Here is an 18724-nt window from a genome sequence, read left to right as displayed (position 1 = left end):
AGTGGCCCCGCCCTGGCGGAACCAACCCCGCTCTAGCGGCTTGCACGGAGACAAAAGCTCGGAATTTGAGTTCCAAGCTCCTACTTCACAACACACCTTCAAAAACTACCTTTCCATGCCAAGATCAGTTTCGGGAGTTCTATTCACCCGAATTCAATTCTATAAAGCAGTACAGGCTCCTTAAACGTCTTGGCTATCCACTCATGTGATAAAATTCATAAATCAAACCCCCGGTCTATTACCAAATTTCCCTAGACCTCACCTGACTCAAATTTCGTTCAAGTCTGGCTTAGGGTAGAAATTTCCAAGTCACTACTCAAAAGTTTTCTGGCCCCAATTATTTCCCCATTGACTTTTCCATAACGACGGGAACAAGTCGTTACAGTGTTTAATACCAAGAGTAAAATAGACACAAAAGTTAAATTATTTCTTGATTTTCTAAATTGGACATGTATTGTTGGACATCTATTTTTAGTATAGTGGACAACTTTTGTAGACCGAGAGAGTACTCGCTCCATCCAACAATACTTGTCCACTATACTAAAAATAGATGTCCAACAATACTTGTCCACTTTATGAAATCCATAGATAATTTTATACTTAGTTCCTAATTTACCCTTATAGTCATTTCCCTATTATATTTTTCAAGACATTGTGTTTATTATATTCAAATGGTGATATAGTAAAACTACACTTCTATTTATAATTTCTTAAAGGGTGTGTCAAGTCAATAGTGGACAACTATTATTGGACAGAGGAAACAATTTTTAATTGTTTATATCCATAGAATTGTTTGACCTAGTAGGCTTATCATTAATTTTTTTTAGAAACTTCAACTCTTTCTTCAAGGTCATCAATTCTCTCCAACAGTTTAGGAATCATAAATTTGAATCTTGATCAATATATTCATCCTTTTAAAGCCAAAAAGTCACATAATATAGCACTTTAAAATGAATAAAAATAAGAAAATAAATCAGTCTTTGACTTTTCAAAATCAACACATCTACTAGAATTCTCGGATTTCAAGCAGTCAACAAAAACAAAATAAAATCATGTTTGCATCACACTTCTTCAATTCATTATACTTCAAGCTTATTTTAGTCAAGCTTATTTTAGCCATAGTATCAACTTGATTACCAAAAAACAAAGCAAGCTAATCAAAGACAAAATTCATACAAAACATTTCAAAAAAAAATATAAAAAAATCTGAAACAAAATATTTAAACATTGAAAATTAGGATTCTTCCTTTTGAATGAGTTAGGATCGAGTATGAGTTATAATGGAGTGGATAAAATATAGTTGGATACTAATTTAATTTTAAAACTTTTTTTGTAAATTTAATCAGTATCAACATGCTCAAATATTGAGCGAAAGATACTTGTGTATGGTCTAAAAAGAAATAAGCAAAGGCAAATTCACTTTTAATATATATATATATATATATACACACAATAGACCGTTCAATTAATTAGAGTATGAACTCGGCTTATTCGGCCCTTTTCAAGATGCTTTCCTCTAAATAGAATGAAGACAAAATAGTCTAATGAATCATTATACATGTACGAATTTGTATTATGGATTCTTCTATTCAATTATTTACCAACTGAAATCTTAAATTCAATCTACTATGTGTGTAATTCACTCGTCCTTCAATAGATGATATGTCAAATTCATGTCACATAAATTAATGACATGTCATAATATCTTATCTTCATTAGTTATTTTTTAAAATTATTAAATAAAAGATAAAATAATAAAATTTTAATTTATTCTTTAAAGTAAAATTTGGGACTCCACAGTGACCACACATCTTCTCCCCCGCCAAAGAGGATGACAATTGGGTGTGGAGAAAAAAGAGAAAAAGGGTTGAGCAGGGATGGGGATGTCTGAAAAGGTAGGTGGAGTGGGTGGAATTTTTTAATTTTTTTTTCTTTTATAATTTTAATATTATTTAAATTTAAATATAATATTCACTTGCCTTAAGTCTTAACACGCGTGTAATCATACACTTTCGCCAATTCAATCATCTTAATGCAGATAAGCATGATCAATAATCAGATAAATCTGTTATATTATGTTTTACTGAGTTCAAGATTCAGTTGATAAATAATTCGATAGAATAATTCATAAATACAGACTCGTATAAATACAAATTTTCATTAAACTATTTCCCCTAAAATAAATAAGAGGAGTAAAGCAAAAATATCAATGAGGACGAAATGGTCATATGCAATTTGTATTAGAAAAATCAAAGGGGAATCTCTTACCAAGTCAAAAAATGCATATTCCCTTGGATTCATTGTAAAGCTTTCCCATTTCCAAAGTCAATGGAATGAACCAATTAATGCTCTCAACTCTCAAGTCTCTGTCTTTCATGTAGGAAAATTCAACTACATGACAATTAGGCATTAAATATCACAAAGTAGACTGATAATATACGCTCCCTCATTTCACTTACTTTATTTTTATCATATTTGAACTTGACATATCTATTTAAAAATTAATGTTTAATATGATTATTTATCTCATTATTTTTATTAATTGATGTTTCGTTACAAAGTGAAGTGAAAGAATTGTTTAAAAAAATAAGTAATTAATATTGAAAATAAAGTATGAAAAAAAAAAGTTAAATCTTTTCTTGATATATTGAAATGACAAATAAAAGTAATTTAAAAATAAAATAAAATGGACAAGTAATAGTGAACTATGAGAGTAACAAATACTAATACTCTCTTCTTCCTACGTTAGTAATCCACATAATTAAGAATAGTTATCTCAAATTACTTGTGATTTACAAAATCAAGATAAGATTGAATTTTTCTCATTTTATCCTTATGATTAATGATTGAATTTTTCTCATTTTATCCTTATGATTAATGATTGAATTTTTCTCATTTTATCCTTATGATTAATGATTTTTAAAAGTGTAAATAGGTTTGTAAAGTTTACAATTTTTTTTTTTATAAAAGTATAAATAAGTTTGCAAAGTTTTCAAGAAAATAAAATCTTAAAGGATAAATTAGTAAAACTATCTTTCTTATTATGATTTCTTAAGAAACATGTACATGACAAAGTGGATAACTAACATGGGATGAACAATTTTTTTTTTCTTTCTCATAAATAACACTGAGTTTCTTTTCGTAAATACTGAATTGCTATATCAAAATCTAAATTTTCAATATCACAATTTCGGTATATGGTATTTCGTATGCATTTTTTTTGGCATTCGATAACAATTTATTTGATCGAAATAGGAATAGCATATCGAAGTACATAATTATATACACAATTCATATATATTATTTTATAATAACATTAACAAATACATAAATAGAGTATTAGTATAAAGCTAATTGTTTAAATGTTGGAGCTTTGATTAACAAATGAAATTGCTTGTACTTTAAAAAAAAATATTTTTACATGTTTAAAGTGTTAGTAAGATATAATTGAGATGTTTCTTAAATAAACGAAGTTATAATTCTCTATTATATGAGTATATATAAGTTGAAGTTGAATAAATTATAATTATCAATTAATCATGATTCATGCCACAACATATTGAAATCAAACTTGAAGTATAAAATTTATATTTTTATGACGTGTTAAATATGGTGAAAGTTATTTTTCTATATAAAAAACATGTATTTTCTAACAAGTAATTTCTTTAAAATGTTTTTCTATATTTAGTTGAAAGCACTAAAGATCGATAATAATATCGCAAGTGTTGACTAGGAGTTGATGCAACCATATGAAATTAAATTTTCACTCAAAAGTGATGGAAGACATTTTCCTTTTACCTTTTTCGGTGGAAAATATTTTCTCATACAAATTCTTTTGAACAACCAAAAACACAAATTATATAACAAATTTCTCTTCTTGGTTCGTCTCAAGAAAACAATATATTTCAATATTTAGTACTTCCTCTCACCCATTTACACTTTTTTTTCATTTTTAGTCTGTTCTGTTCTAAAAAGAATGTCAGCTTATTATAACTAAAAATAATTTAATTTTAAAATTAGTTGTTACCTTTAATAAAATAATTTACAATCAAACAAAAACATCTAATAATTGTTTTAGCCCACAAGTTTCAAACGTTTTTTTCTTCTTAAATATCGTGTCTAGTCAAATGATGTCAAATAAAATAAGACGGAAGAAGTAACAATTTGACTTTAAAAAGTCTATTTTATCCTTAATAAAATAATATATAGTCACATAAACATTAACACTTATTTTAAACTGTATATTTCAAAAGTCATCATTTCTTCCTTAAATTTGGTGCACAATCAAACTACATCACATAAATTGAAATGGAAGTAAAAATTCCATCACACCAAACACCCCCTCATACTTTGGTACTATACATGCCAGAAAAGGGTCCTATCGAATGCATACTTATCAGCACAATATCAAGAGTTGTTTCTTCTTACCTTTCTTGAAGTTTTTCATTTTCTTTAGATTTTTCACTATTCCAACAACTATGGAAAACATGGATTTGGAATCTAAATCTGTTAACACAAATTTCGCTCTACCAGTTGATTCTGAACATAAAGCCACTGAATTCAGAATATACTCTGTTTCAGCGCCACACATGAGATCATTTCATCTTTCTTGGATTTCATTCTTTTCTTGTTTTGTTTCCACATTTGCTGCTCCACCCCTTCTTCCTATTATCCGTGACAATCTTGATCTCACTTCAACTGACATTGGAAATGCCGGAATTGCAGCTGTTTCCGGTGCAGTTTTTGCGAGAATTGCAATGGGAACAGCTTGTGATTTATTCGGTCCAAGACTTGCTTCATCTGCTCTTATTCTCATAACTGCACCAGCAGTTTTCTTAACTTCAATCACAAATTCAGCATTATCTTTCCTTCTCGTTCGTTTCTTCATGGGGTTTTCGTTAGCTACATTTGTATCGACTCAATTTTGGATGAGTTCGATGTTCTCTGCTAACGTAGTTGGCACTGCAAATGGTATAGCCGGAGGATGGGGGAATCTTGGTGGCGGAGCTACACAGTTAATTATGCCTTTAGTGTTTTCGCTTATACATAAAATTGGTGCAAATCAGTTTACTGCTTGGAGAATTGCGTTTTTTATACCTGCTCTGTTTCAGGCTTTGACTGCGTATGCTGTTTTCTTTTTAGGACAAGATATGCCCGATGGAGATTACGCGAAACTTCATAAATCTGGTGAAAAGCATAAGGATAACATGTTAGATGTGTTATATCACGCAGTTACAAATTATAGAGGGTGGATTTTGGCATTGACTTATGGTTATTGTTTTGGTGTTGAACTTACTGTGGATAATATAATCGCGCAGTATTTTTTCGATAGGTTTAATGTGAATCTTCATACAGCTGGGATGATTGCAGCTAGTTTTGGTTTAGCAAACTTGTTTTCCAGGCCTGGAGGAGGGATGTTGTCTGATATCGTCGCGAAGAGGTTTGGTATGAGGGGAAGACTTTGGGTTCTATGGGTTGTGCAGACATTAGGAGGGTTGCTTTGTGTTCTTTTAGGGAAAGTAGAATCTTTGAGTGGTTCTATTGCTGTGATGCTTGTGTTTTCGGTTTTTTGTCAAGCTGCTTGTGGGCTAACTTTCGGGGTTGTTCCATTTGTTTCGAGAAGGTATGTTGTATTCTTCTATCTGGTTAATTAGTTTTACCTAAACCTGACAAAGGGGTCGGTCCAGTACATGACCGGCCCCCTTAACCTTTGTGTCCAAGCCTGGAGGCTGGCTTAAGAGCTTTCCTTTGGGTGAAGGGAGAGGATTTGGGTGGGTAGATCAAATGGTCTGTTCTCATCCACAAGTTACTAAAGATAATATAATTACAACAACAACAATATACCTATAGTGAAATCTCACTAGGTGGAGTCTGGGGAAGGTAGAACGTACACTTACCTTACCACTACCTCATGGAGGTAGCTGGTTCAATCCCTTAACCTTTGTGTCCTTGCTTGAGGCTGACCTGAGGGCGGTTCTCTTTTACTTGGTTCCATTGTCATAGAACTAGTTACTTGACAATAATTCAAGAACCTAGCTACTATGTCGGATACATTGATTGTATAAAAAATACTTGGAATGTCAGTATGTATAACTTAAATCTATAAAAGATCATACAACTTGTCACACGTTTAGAGACTAATCCTCGTTTTTGTTTTGCTTAATAGATCATTGGGCATAATTTCGGGGATGACAGGAGGAGGTGGAAACGTTGGAGCAGTACTAACACAAGTAATTTTCTTTAGAGGATCAAAATATTCAACAGAAACAGGAATTACATACATGGGTATCATGATAATATGTTGCACTATCCCTATTTTGTTTATATACTTTCCACAATGGGGTGGAATGTTTTATGGTCCCTCATCTAAAGGCTTGACAGAGGAAGACTACTACATGAAAGAGTGGAATTTAAAGGAAAAAGAGAATGGGTTTCATCAAGCAAGCATGAAATTTGCTGGTAATAGTAGAAGTGAAAGAGGTAAAAAAGTTGAATCAGCACCAACACCTATAGATGGAACTCCTAATATATAATCGTTTGAGTTAAAGATCAATCCCTTTGGAGTCATTGACATAATAGATGTCGTTCTAGTCTATCTCTTTCGGTGCTAGGCGAGGTTTGTGATTTGTTGTCACTCTAGCACTGTATTTTGTTACTCTTGTATCATATTGTATTGTCAGGAGTAGCACAAATTGCTGTTTAAGCTTCGTCTCTCATTATAAACTATAGTTCAATGTGTTATTTTCTACTTCTTCTTGAGTTTGCATAAAGTAATTACTACTCTGTCTGTTCCAATTTAAGTGTCTTAGTTTGACTGGACATAGTGTTTTTAAGAATTAAATGGAAACTTTTGAATCTTCTGGTAATTAAAAATGTGTGTAGTCCTTAAGATCATGTGATCTTAAGCTTATCATGTAGAATGTTGGAATTGAAAATTATACTAAAAACAGAAAGAAACACTCTCGGGACAATCAGAAAGCAAAGTAAGACACTCAAATTGAAACTCAGGGAGTACTTTGTTTCTTTTGAGTATATGTTCTGTATCATTTGCTTCCCTCTCAAAATTTTAGTTATCAAAATATAAACGGAAATATACTCCTCTACTATTTCCGTTTAAGTTTGTCCCTTGTTATACTATTTGACTATGTGAGCCCTTACCATTAGCAAAAGTTTCATATGCTCAGCTCTTAGGAATAAGCACGTGGTACGAACATGTCAAGAACTCCTAGCTTGAACTTCAAATATTCATTATGAACTTTGATCAGTTCCTTTGTGAGTATGACAGTAATACCTAAATAATGATTGAGTAAGAGATAGAGCCCATCCTCTTTTTTATCAATCTCCTTCACCTTCCCAGTTAAGAGATCCAGAAAAATGCACAAGTCAGGAAAAAAATTAACACAAAACACTATAACTTCTTGGCCTGTTCAAAAACAATTAACAAATTATAACTGAATATTTGAGGGACATAAAATACATTAGAACTGTCACTTTTCTGTGAAATTATACTTGTGCCTATGTGTGTAACCAGTGACATATCACCATTAGGAAAGGAATATTGATGACAACATGAACCAGATTCACATGCATGCATGTACCAGACATAAAATAAAAAGAGCGGGAAAAAATCACACAAATACATACGCAATAGGAAACATATTTAAAACAACAGTCCAAGCCAAATAAGGAAAAGAATAATGGCAGATGATTTCTATACGGAAAGGGAATGAGACAAATGAGTCCTATAAGGAAAAAAAAATTATTTTTCTAGGAAAAATTAATTCCTTTCCTTGTAGAAGTCGACGACCTAAGGCTTTAATCAACTTCTATAAAAGGATGAAGTCAAAGAAAGAAGGGAAAATGCATAAGTACCTCCCCAGCCTATGCCCCAAATCCTTAAGACACACCTAACCTTTACTAAGGTCCTATTACCCCCGAACTTATTTTATATATAATTTTCTACCCCTTTTCGGCCTACATGGCACTATCCTTGAAAAAATTGTCAACGCGCGCTGGGCCCACAAGATAGTGCCACGTAGGCTGAAAAGGGGTAGAAAATTAGGTTTTCTTTCAAGAGTTAGTTTGCATTGGTTTGTTTTAGAATCAGTGTTTAGGAATTAGCGTTCCTAGTGTGTAAGAGAGTTTTTGAGAGAATTGTAACAAGAAAAAGTGGGTTTGGCCTCATGTAGAGTAAAATCTTTGATTATAGTTAATCGTTGAAACTGAAGGTACTAGAGTTAGTCTCTTTGATTATTGAGCTGTAATCTTGAATATAATTGTTCTTAAAGATAATAAAAGTGTAATGTGATTTTTCCCTTCTTGGAGCAAGAAAGGTTTTCACGATAAAATCATTATTTTATTGTGTTGTGTTTCTCTATCTAGACAAATTAACAAGAACCTGATTCTTTTATAAAGATACGGTTTCTTCAAGTATATTTTCCTAGGAACCTCATTTTTAGTTATAGAGTCATTGTTTAACAACTTTTAAGTCTGATGTCATATGTAGCTCCAGTATCTATGATCCACTCCGAACTCAACATGCCTGACACAATACCTACTTTTGCCTCTAGAATCATATCTTTAATGGCATCAACTAATCCCTGCAAATATTGATAGAACTTATGTCGAACGAGGACAAAATCTAAATAAGTAAGGATAGAATTTAAGTTAAGTTATGCAAGTAAGGACAAAATGTAAGTCAAATAAGGACGTATTTACGTCAACTAAGGACATAACCTAAATCAATTGAGGACAAAATTTAAGCCAAATGAAAGAAGAATCCAAAACAAATAACAAAAAAATGAAGTCAAGTTAGGACAATATTTTAAGTCAATTAAGGGCATACCTTAAGTCATAGAATTTAAGTCAAATGTAGATAGAATCCAAAACAAGCAAGGACAAAATTTAAGTCAAGTTAGGATAGTATTTAAGTCAAATAAGTCAAGTTAAGCCACAATTTAAGTTAAATAAGGATACAACACAACATGAACAAGTAATGGCAAAATTTAAAACATATTAAGCTAGTAATAACATCACTTCAATCAAATAAGGAAAACGTTTAAATCAACTAAAGATAACTTGAAACAAGTCACCTACCTGAACTTTCACCTTGTTGGTGAGGATTCAATCCCCCATATTATAATCATCTCCCCCATTTAAAAAAAAGAAAAGAAGAAGAAGTTAGGGTAAAATTTAAAACAAATTAGTACAAAATTTAAAGCAAAGACATAAAAGACAAAAAGTGATACCTTCTAACATGTCATCCCTTCACCCATATTCCGCTCCAATGAACTCTTTAGAAGCTCCTAAACTCAGTTGGATCTACATTGGATCTCACCTGAATCGCCTGACATTGAACCCAAATACATTACCTACAATGAAAGCAAGCATATTGGTAACGGAACCTATTGAAAGTCCAAAAACTGAAGCGTTACAATCCAAAAATTTTAAGTCATGTTGGCACTTATTAAACCCTATAGGTGAATCAAATACATTACTAAATCCATTTCAACCATTTAAAAGTGGAAGTAAAAGAAAAAAAAACCTATATTAAATTCAAAAGCAAACATTGTAATATAAAAAGTGCAAAACGTATAGTAAAATCCTACCCAAAGCATGTTGTCGCAAGTACAAGAGCTTCCAAGGTAGGATTACAATATGAAATAAATCTCAATATATCTATCTAGAAATTGAAGACATGAATAAAAGGATAGGAAGCAAAGTCTAGCGTTACAAAATCGTTAAAATGTTTCATAACTTGGCTTATTTGTGAAACAAGTTGCCACCTAATTTATACAGAATTAAGAAATCATTTTTGAAAGGTATTGAAAGACCTTTAATTTTAAAGCCAGAGAAAGGGGTATGGGTTCAAGTGATTTTTTGAGGAAGATGTTAGGCATCTTGAAAAATTGTAAATGTGATTACAATTAATTTAAATATTTTGTGTATAGAAAGAGCGTAACTTGATTTGAATAGGGGAATGTCACGACCCAAAAAAATAAGTCGTGATGAAACATAGTTTCCAATCGATAAGTAAGTTGATCCACTAATTTTACCTATTTTATTTAATATATGATGTGAAAAGTAGGTGATAAGCAAAGTATTTTGAATACTAAGTCTTTTACAAATATAAAATGTGAAAATTAAAGTCTGAAATACCATTCATGATTTGATATCATAAGTATAGGAACTTCTACAATACGATACAAGTCTGAATGTAAGAAATATTATGTCTGAATATTAAAATGACAACATACATAAAGAAATAGAGGAAGTTGTGAGTCGCGAAACAACCAAGCAACTCATCACATATTCAAGATGATCCAAGCTCAGACTCGAAAACCTCCACGAGAGGTTTAGTACAAAACCATGTGTACACAATATATCTCATAAACCAACAATGAAGAAGTAATCACAGAATTACGTAAGAAAATCATCCTCTAAATTTACAAGTCTACATTATATTTAACCATCAAGTTTTCATCAAATATGAATAATCAAAAGCCACGTAATTCAAACATCAATTCAACAAATAATCAAGTAAAAATGAAAGATATAATGAGATGCACGTAACACCAAGAGATGATATACATCAAACCAAGTAAGCTCTCAAATGTATATATACACGATACTTCTTGGAAATTCTTTGAGAGGTTGTGACCTATAGAGGACTCATGAGGTTCATATACTGACACAGACGGTCTTCATGTGTCTATACAAACTATATCACACTATCACATAATCAAACCATCCGACCACGAACGATCTCCACATACCCAGCTCATGATTATAGAATAGTCGCAATACACACGATCTCCACGTGTCAAATCCTTACTCATACTCGATTTCATATCAATATATGTGCACAATATAATACTGACAAATAGGGGATGATGATGTATCTCAATCAATCAATTATCAGTATGACATATAATCACCTCAATTATCACAAATATATGGATTCAATAAACAAACAAGAACACACAAAAGTGATCAAGTCAATAATACACCAGCTAATGCCCATATGCTTTGACATTCTCAAATTACAATTCGTCATTTCATAGTAATAAAATTTTCATTTTATAACACCAATACTCGTACCAATAAATTTTTTCAGAAAGTTGTACTTTACATTTGGCGTTTTAATTATTCCATCAATGTAAACTTGTGAATCAATTACATAATTCGGCTATGATTTGTAAAGAGACATTTATTTCAAAATTCTCGTGATATCCATATAAATTAGAATATTAATTAAATTAAAGGCAAATTACAGAAATCACATACTTTTAAGACAAAATTACAATCTATCCCTTAAAAGTTTATAATTACAGAAATCCCTCAATCAGATACAATAATATAAGCGCTGATACATTAATCTGATGCGCGAGATACATTAATCGTTAAGTAAGATACAATACATTTTATACATGATACACTAATCTGATGTACATTTTATCGCTGATATATTAATCTGATGCGCGAGATACATTAATCGTTAAGTAAGATACATTACATTTTATACATGATACACTAATCTCATATACATTTTATACATGATACACTAATCTGATGCGCTGATACATTAATATGATGCGCGAGATACACTAATCTGATGCGTGAAAATGAGGGATTTTGGAAATTTGTAAAACTTATAGGGGATAATGGCAATAAGTAAACTAAAAGGTGGGATTTCTGTAATTTTTCCTTAAATGAAACCGGTTAATTAATTTCCAATTCAAATGTATATAAACCTCATCTTAAAAATCGGCAAGGGGTCATTTAATATGTGAGATGAGATAAGATATTTTAGAATTAAGTTTGGTATTACAGTTACATCGTGTTTGATTGAAAATATAAATTTATCTCCGAATTAATTTATATTGTCAACCAAACTTTATCTTATACCAAGCTTAATTTTGAAATTCTCACATTAATTGATTATCTTACTAATAATTCAGTCATATATATTTAAACGTAGAAGCAAGAAAAAATAAATATTTTCACCGTGAAGATGTCTAATATAAAATATTCGTGTAAAAGAAAGACAAAGCATGTAGTACTACTTAAATAGAGTGACAAAAATAACACACCCCGTTTTACTAGGCTGTTTCCGCATCCCAACAGCGAATATATAGTTTAATTATTATCTTTTCATGAGCCTTTTCAATTCTTATAATTATAATGGTATGTGTCATAATTATATGGGATGTGCGTGACAACTGACATACACTTATTTTAAGAACGGGTAAAAATTGAATCGATCTAGATTTGAATTTATGTTTTTAATATTGAGTTATTGAATAAATTGTTAACCCAAACAAATAATAGTAGTTCACTATTTTACCCATACATAAAAAAATATCTTATTGATTACTCTTTGCCCTTTAGCTTTCAATTTACATTATTGTCCTAATTCTTTTATTTGTGTTGCACTTGTATAATTATTTTCGTGTTAGTTACTCCTATGTGTATTCTGTAATGTTACATTATTGTTTTGTCGCATCAAATTGTTGTAGAGGTCGTATAACTATTTATGAACATTTACTTATTGGTTAAACCAAAAACCACCGTTAAATTTTTTTTAAAAAAAACTGATAAAAAATATCATAATAGTTTGATAATTAATTTAACGTATTTAAAAATTGAAAATCTTTAAATCAAATCGATAATTTATAAAATCGAACATCCGACCAATCCACATAGGCAATAGCACACCCCTACATGTGAATAAACCGCCCCATATCGAGGTGTTTGTCTTTTCGATTCTCTCTCACTAAGCAGTATATAGAGATAGAGGGAGAAGAGCACACCAATACTTCTCGCTCTTTAATCTCCAAATCTCCACTCTACAGGTAAATCCACTTGCTTAACCTTCTGTTTTGTTTACCTTTTTGTGTTATACTCATATTTGAAAAATATGCTAGATTTATACTTATTTTATAACGTTTGATAACAAAGTATTTATATACTTGTAATCTACGAGAATATTGTAGGGATAGGATGGAGTGGGCAGTGGGAGTTTGGGGGCGGCGGGGGCTGGGATGGTCGAGGGTTAGGAGTTGAAGGATAGGGAGAAGAGAGAAAAACCCAAAATAGTCCTTAAGTTTTCACATGGAACAGTAATCGTTCATGTTTGCAATAGTGGTTCACTTTTGATCCTCTCTCGAACTTTTACCTATTTTTTAACAATGATCTTTTTCATAATTTTATATATGAAATGTTCAATAGTCTTTCCATATATTAATAACTCCATGTGAGAGAAGGTGAGAAACATATTGTTTAGCTTAATAGAAATATTATTGCAGCTAAACTAAGAACACTTTGACACATGACGTTACAAGAAAATAAAAATTATACTATTGCACCTGAAATTGACGTGATGAACCTTTCAATTTTAGCTGCAATAATATTTGTACTAAACAAAACAAAATGTTTTTCTTCTTACCTTCTCTCACATGGAATTATTATTTCTAATATATATATATATATATATAATGATTACATTCCATATATAAATTGTGGATAAAATAAATATTATAAAATGTGCAAAAGTTTGGAGAAGGACAAAAAATTGCAAACATGAGAGATTGTTAGTGCTATGTGAAAACTCAACATGACTTTGAGTCTTTACCCAAAAATAAGGGACTGTTTTGAGCTTTTTCTCGGGAGAAGACAATGAACTTGGAAGATTGATTATTTTTCCATTGCCAGTAAAGAAAAATCATTTTTAAGGAATTTGTATTATTTTTTTTATTTTAGAAAAAATATTTCACAAAATAGTTTCCTCTTGTACCAAACACATGCTATATATACGTTGTCAACTATTACACAATGAAACCTTGTGATCATGATATAATTAACTTTTGAATTTTGGATTTTGCTTAAGATAAATAGGAGCATATTGCGGCCAGTCAAAGATATGGATTCCACAATTTAATGGTGGTGCACACACCATGGGAAACAAGTATTCGAAAAAAACAAGTTTCATAAAGAGCGTTGCAGAGCCGAGTTGTCTCACTCCTTTTGTTAGTTTTCAAGTTCCTTTTGTGGCTTTGCAGGAAGCAACTAACAACTTTGATGAGAGTTGGGTAATTGGAGTGGGTGGCTTTGGAATGGTTTACAGGGGTGTTTTATGTGATGGCACAAAGGTGGCCCTGAAAAGGCTTACGCCTAACTCCGCACAAGGTAGTCAAGAGTTCCGAACAGAAATTGAGATGCTCTCTCAGTTCCGCCATCCCTATTTGGTTTCATTTTTTGGATACTGTGATGAAAGAAATGAGATGATTCTAATTTATGACTACATGGAGAATGGGAATCTCCGTAGCCATTTGTATGGCTCAAATCTACCCACTTTGAGCTGGGAGCAGAGGCTGGAGATATGCATCGGGGCAGCCAGAGGTCTTCACTACCTTCATACTAGCGGAGTTATACATCGTGATGTCAAATCTACAAACATATTGCTTGATGAGAATTTTGTGCCAAAAATTACTGATTTTGGACTATCCAAGAAAGGGCCTGAGCTTGATCAAACTCATGTGAGCACATTCGTGAAAGGAGCTGTGGGCTACATTGACCCTGAGTATTATATAAGGCAACAGCTGACAGAAAAATCTGATGTTTATTCTTTCGGTGTTGTTTTATTTGAAGTTCTTTGTGCTAGGTCTGTCGTAACTCCATCTCTTCCGAGGGAGCAGATCAACTTAGCTGGATGGGCGATGAATTATCAGAAGAAGGGACAGTTGGAACAGATCATAGATCCCAATCTTGTTGGCAAAATTAGACCAGATTCCCTCAAGAAGTTTGGAGAAACAGCGGTGAAATGCTTAGCTGATTCTGGTGTAGAGAGGCCATCTATGAATGAGGTGCAGTGGAATCTGGAGTATGCACTTCATCTCCAAGAGCCTGTCATTTAAGATGATCCTGAAGAAAATGGTACCATCCGTGTTAGCAACCTCTCTCCATTAAGTCAATGGTTTCAGGCATGTTGATGTCAGTTCTTCTGCTGCTCAAATCGAGAAATCAAATTTAGATGATCGCACTAGTAGTATGGGGTCCGTGGGTGGATAACTATGTGAATGTGGTACAGACCATCTTTAAGTGTTTGTCAATTCCACATTTGTTCATGCCTCATATATATGAAGATTGATTTTAGGTGCTTCTAACAATTTATTTCTACAAATATCTGAGTTTTCTATAGAAAGTTAACACTGTAAACATGCCTTAATTGCTCTACCTGTGGAATATCTCTATGAGTTTTATATAGAAAGTTTCACATTATTCATACATAAAAAAAATTATTCTATTAACATCTTGTCAGCAAAATGGCTTTTCAAAACATTAAACAATTTTGAGCTCTAGAACGTAATTCGTTGATACCTATATTCCCTCATCATGTTGCAACCTTGCGGAAGCAAAAACATGGTAATCCATTTTCTTATTGTAAATAGGCAAACGGAAGTTGGCATTGTGTAACGACTCTTCTAGGATCTCTAAGAGACTGTCCCTCACATATGTTGGAAAAAACGTGGACTAACACAAAAATATATGGTCAAAACTCCTCTCAAGATTCCTCTTTTTTATTTTCCTCTTTGTCATCTTTGTTCTCCTTCTTCAACTTCCGGCAAAATTTTTGTGCTCTTTCATGGCACAATGATAACACTCAATATTCTTACGTCTGCCTCTGGATTTGCTTATATTTTATTATATTATATTCTAAGAACCATGGTTCTTGATTCTCCCCCTATGACCATACACTAGGACATTCGACGAAGAAGAACCTTGAATTTTTCTTCTCATTTCTTCGTTCAAGACGTTGCTCTTGATGAGATTCATAGAGATCACATCATCCGTAACATAATTTAATAATGAAGTTCTAAATGTTTCCCAAGAGTCTGGTAGTGAACCAAGTAGAAGCAAACCTTGAATTTCTTCATCAAATTTAATGCCCATAGCAAATAACTTGTTCATGATCTCCTCTAAGTTATTCAGATGATTTGTCATCGGAGAACTATCATGATATTTTAAGCTTAACATCTGTTTTATCAAGAACATTTTATTGTTTTCAGTCTTCCGAGAATACAAACTTTCAAGATACTTCCATAGGGTCCGAGCATTTGTCTCTACAGAAATATGGTTCAACACATTGTCATCAACCCATTGCCTAATAAATTCACAAATCTGTCTGTGCAATAGATTCCACTCTTCATTTGTTTTATCATCAGGCTTTATAGTGATAAAGACTGGTTGATAAACATTGTTAATATAGAGCAAATCTTCCATTTTCTCCTTCCAAATAGCATAATTAACTCCATTCAAAATAATCATTCTAGTTGTGTTGGCTTCCATCGTTTCCCCAAAATAAAGATATTGCAAATTAAAACTTTAATATCAGTTTGTTGGAAAAAATGAGGACTAACACAAAATTATATACAATCAATATAATGAGGATAAAATGAGAAAAATAATAACACCAAAAATTTTACGTGAAACAATTGATATCACTATAGCAAGAAATTTTACACTGTATAGTCACAAGTACAATACTCAAAGTGACTATTACCCACTAAAAAAAATAACCCTCTTATAATTTTTCATCTTATTAAAATATTATTCACACTCTATTTTTTCCTTCATAGATTATTTTCTTGTATAGTCTATTATAAACTTACTTTGCTCTCTAATATTTTCTCTATGTTTTTGGTGTTAAATGAGAGCAGAAGCTCTCCATTTATAAGAGAAATATATCCTATTGATGTCATTAATGACATCAATGAAAAGCAACAATTCAAATATCTTGACATTTTTTTTTACAAATAAAGGCTCTTTGACATTTTTGCACCGTTGCAGCTATTAAAGACATTTGAGCAGCAAATGAAGACCTTTGACTTTGAACAGCAAATGAAAACTTTGAATAATTGGATGGACCCCACAACATATTCCGTTCTTAATCCTTTCAGATTCATGTTTTTAATTTTCTCTACTTTATCTATATAATTTAGATGCTCTTATTGTGTGAATTTATTTCTGGGAGTTGTTTTCCTGAATAGTTCTTTAATAGTAAAACTAGGTGATAAATTAATGCATCTCTGTTTTCAGATTTATTCTACAAAAAACACAATAAAAAATTACCTTGTGCTCAGTGATAGCTTAAATAATGTTATTTGAAGGTTATTAGTAGCACTCAACCATGGGAAGCAAGTATTCCAAGGCAACAAATTCCATAAATGATGCTTTAAACTCGAGTTATCGCGTTCCTTTTGAAAGTTTTCGAGTTCCTTTTGTAGATTTGCAGGAAGCAACTAACAACTTCGATGAGAAGTTTCGCATTGGATTGGGTGGCTTTGGGAAAGTTTACAGGGGTGTTTTGCGTGATGGAACAAAGGTGGCCCTGAAGAGGTGTAAGCGTGAGTCCTCACAAGGTATTGAAGAGTTCCAAACAGAAATTGAGATTCTCTCTTTTTGCAGCCATCCGCATTAGGTTTCATTGATAGGATACTGTGATGAAAGAAATGAGATGATTCTAGTTTATGACTACATGGAGAATGGGAACCTCAGGAGCCATTTGTATGGCTCAGATCTACCAAGTATGAGCTGGGAGCAGAGGCTGGAGATATGCATCAGGGCAGCCAGAGGTCTGCATTATCTTCATACTAGCGCAGTTATACATCGTGATGTCAAGTCTATAAACATATTGCTTGATGAGAATTTGGTGGCAAAAATTACTGATTTTGGACTATCCAAGAAAGGGACTGAGCTTGATCAAACCCATCTTAGCACCCTTGTGCAAGGAACTATAGGCTACCTTGACCCTGAATATTTTAATAGGGGACAACTGACAGAAAAATCTGATGTTTATTCTTTCGGTGTTGTTTTATTCGAAGTTCTTTGTGCTAGGCCTGCCATAGTTCAATCTCTTCCAAGGGAGATGGTTAGTTTAGCTGAATGGGCAGTGGACTCGCATAATAAGGGACAGTTGGAACAAATCATAGATCCCAATCTTGCAGCCAAAATAAGACCAGAGTCCCTCAGGAAATTAGGTGAAACAGCGGTGAAATGCTTAGCTTTGTCTAGTGAAGATAGGCCATCAATGGGTGATGTGTTGTGGAAATTGGAATATGCACTTCGTCTCCAAGAGTCTCTTATTTAAGATAAGATGATCTTGACGGCAAGCAGCGGAGGAGCCAGGATTTTCATTAAGGATTGTTAGAATATAAAGAAGTAAATACACGAGAAAGGCTGTAATGTGCATGTCGTTTTAGTTGTTTAGAAAGAAAAAAAAGTTTTTGGTGTAACACTAGTACATATATTTATTAAAGCAAAATTAACCTATATATAATGTAATTTTCCAGCAAAGGAGTGCTGCTTGACACCCCTCGGGCAACAGTAGCTCTGCCCCTGACTTCAAGTCTATGATTTCAGTCATTTGATGCTCAGATCTGGATGATCTCATCAAATTCGGATGATCTCTGTGCTGCTGAATAGGGGGTTTCTAGAAATTGATTAAGTCTGATGGTTGATAACTAAGTGAAAATGGTGCATACCATCCTCAGGTGTTTGTTAATTCCACTTTTGTTGGTGGATCATATAAAGATATATTTTTGTTTTTGTAAGAGTCTTCTGAGTTTTATATAGAAAGTTAACTTTGAAAACTTGAAATGCTCTACCTGTGGATCCTTCTTTCATTTTATTAGGTGTGTCCGGCTGTTACACATATTAATTGTAT

General features: G+C 32.4%; 2 protein-coding genes across 2 annotated transcripts; both read left to right on the top strand.

Annotated features, from left to right (window-relative positions):
• Window positions 1-4463: 4463 nt before the first annotated feature.
• LOC125815749 (high affinity nitrate transporter 2.5) lies at window positions 4464-6545 on the top strand. Its single transcript, XM_049495301.1, has 2 exons — window positions 4464-5623; window positions 6167-6545. Exons 1-2 carry the CDS (start codon window positions 4479-4481, stop codon window positions 6531-6533), a joined length of 1512 nt encoding a protein of 503 aa, XP_049351258.1. The 5' UTR covers window positions 4464-4478; the 3' UTR covers window positions 6534-6545.
• A 7371-nt stretch (window positions 6546-13916) lies between these two features.
• Window positions 13917-18152, top strand: LOC125815956 (receptor-like protein kinase HERK 1). The gene is made up of 2 exons (XM_049495538.1): window positions 13917-14662; window positions 17896-18152. The coding sequence occupies exons 1-2, from the start codon at window positions 13956-13958 to the stop codon at window positions 18146-18148; spliced, it is 960 nt and encodes a 319-aa protein (XP_049351495.1). The 5' UTR covers window positions 13917-13955; the 3' UTR covers window positions 18149-18152.
• The last annotated feature ends 572 nt before the right edge of the window (window positions 18153-18724 follow it).

This window comes from Solanum verrucosum, unplaced genomic scaffold (genome assembly GCF_900185275.1).
Source record: "Solanum verrucosum unplaced genomic scaffold, falcon-dt-bn FXZP01000085.1, whole genome shotgun sequence".
Taxonomy (NCBI): domain Eukaryota; kingdom Viridiplantae; phylum Streptophyta; class Magnoliopsida; order Solanales; family Solanaceae; genus Solanum; species Solanum verrucosum.
Note: the sequence above shows the minus strand (reverse complement) of the source record. Positions and strands in the feature narration are given on the sequence as shown.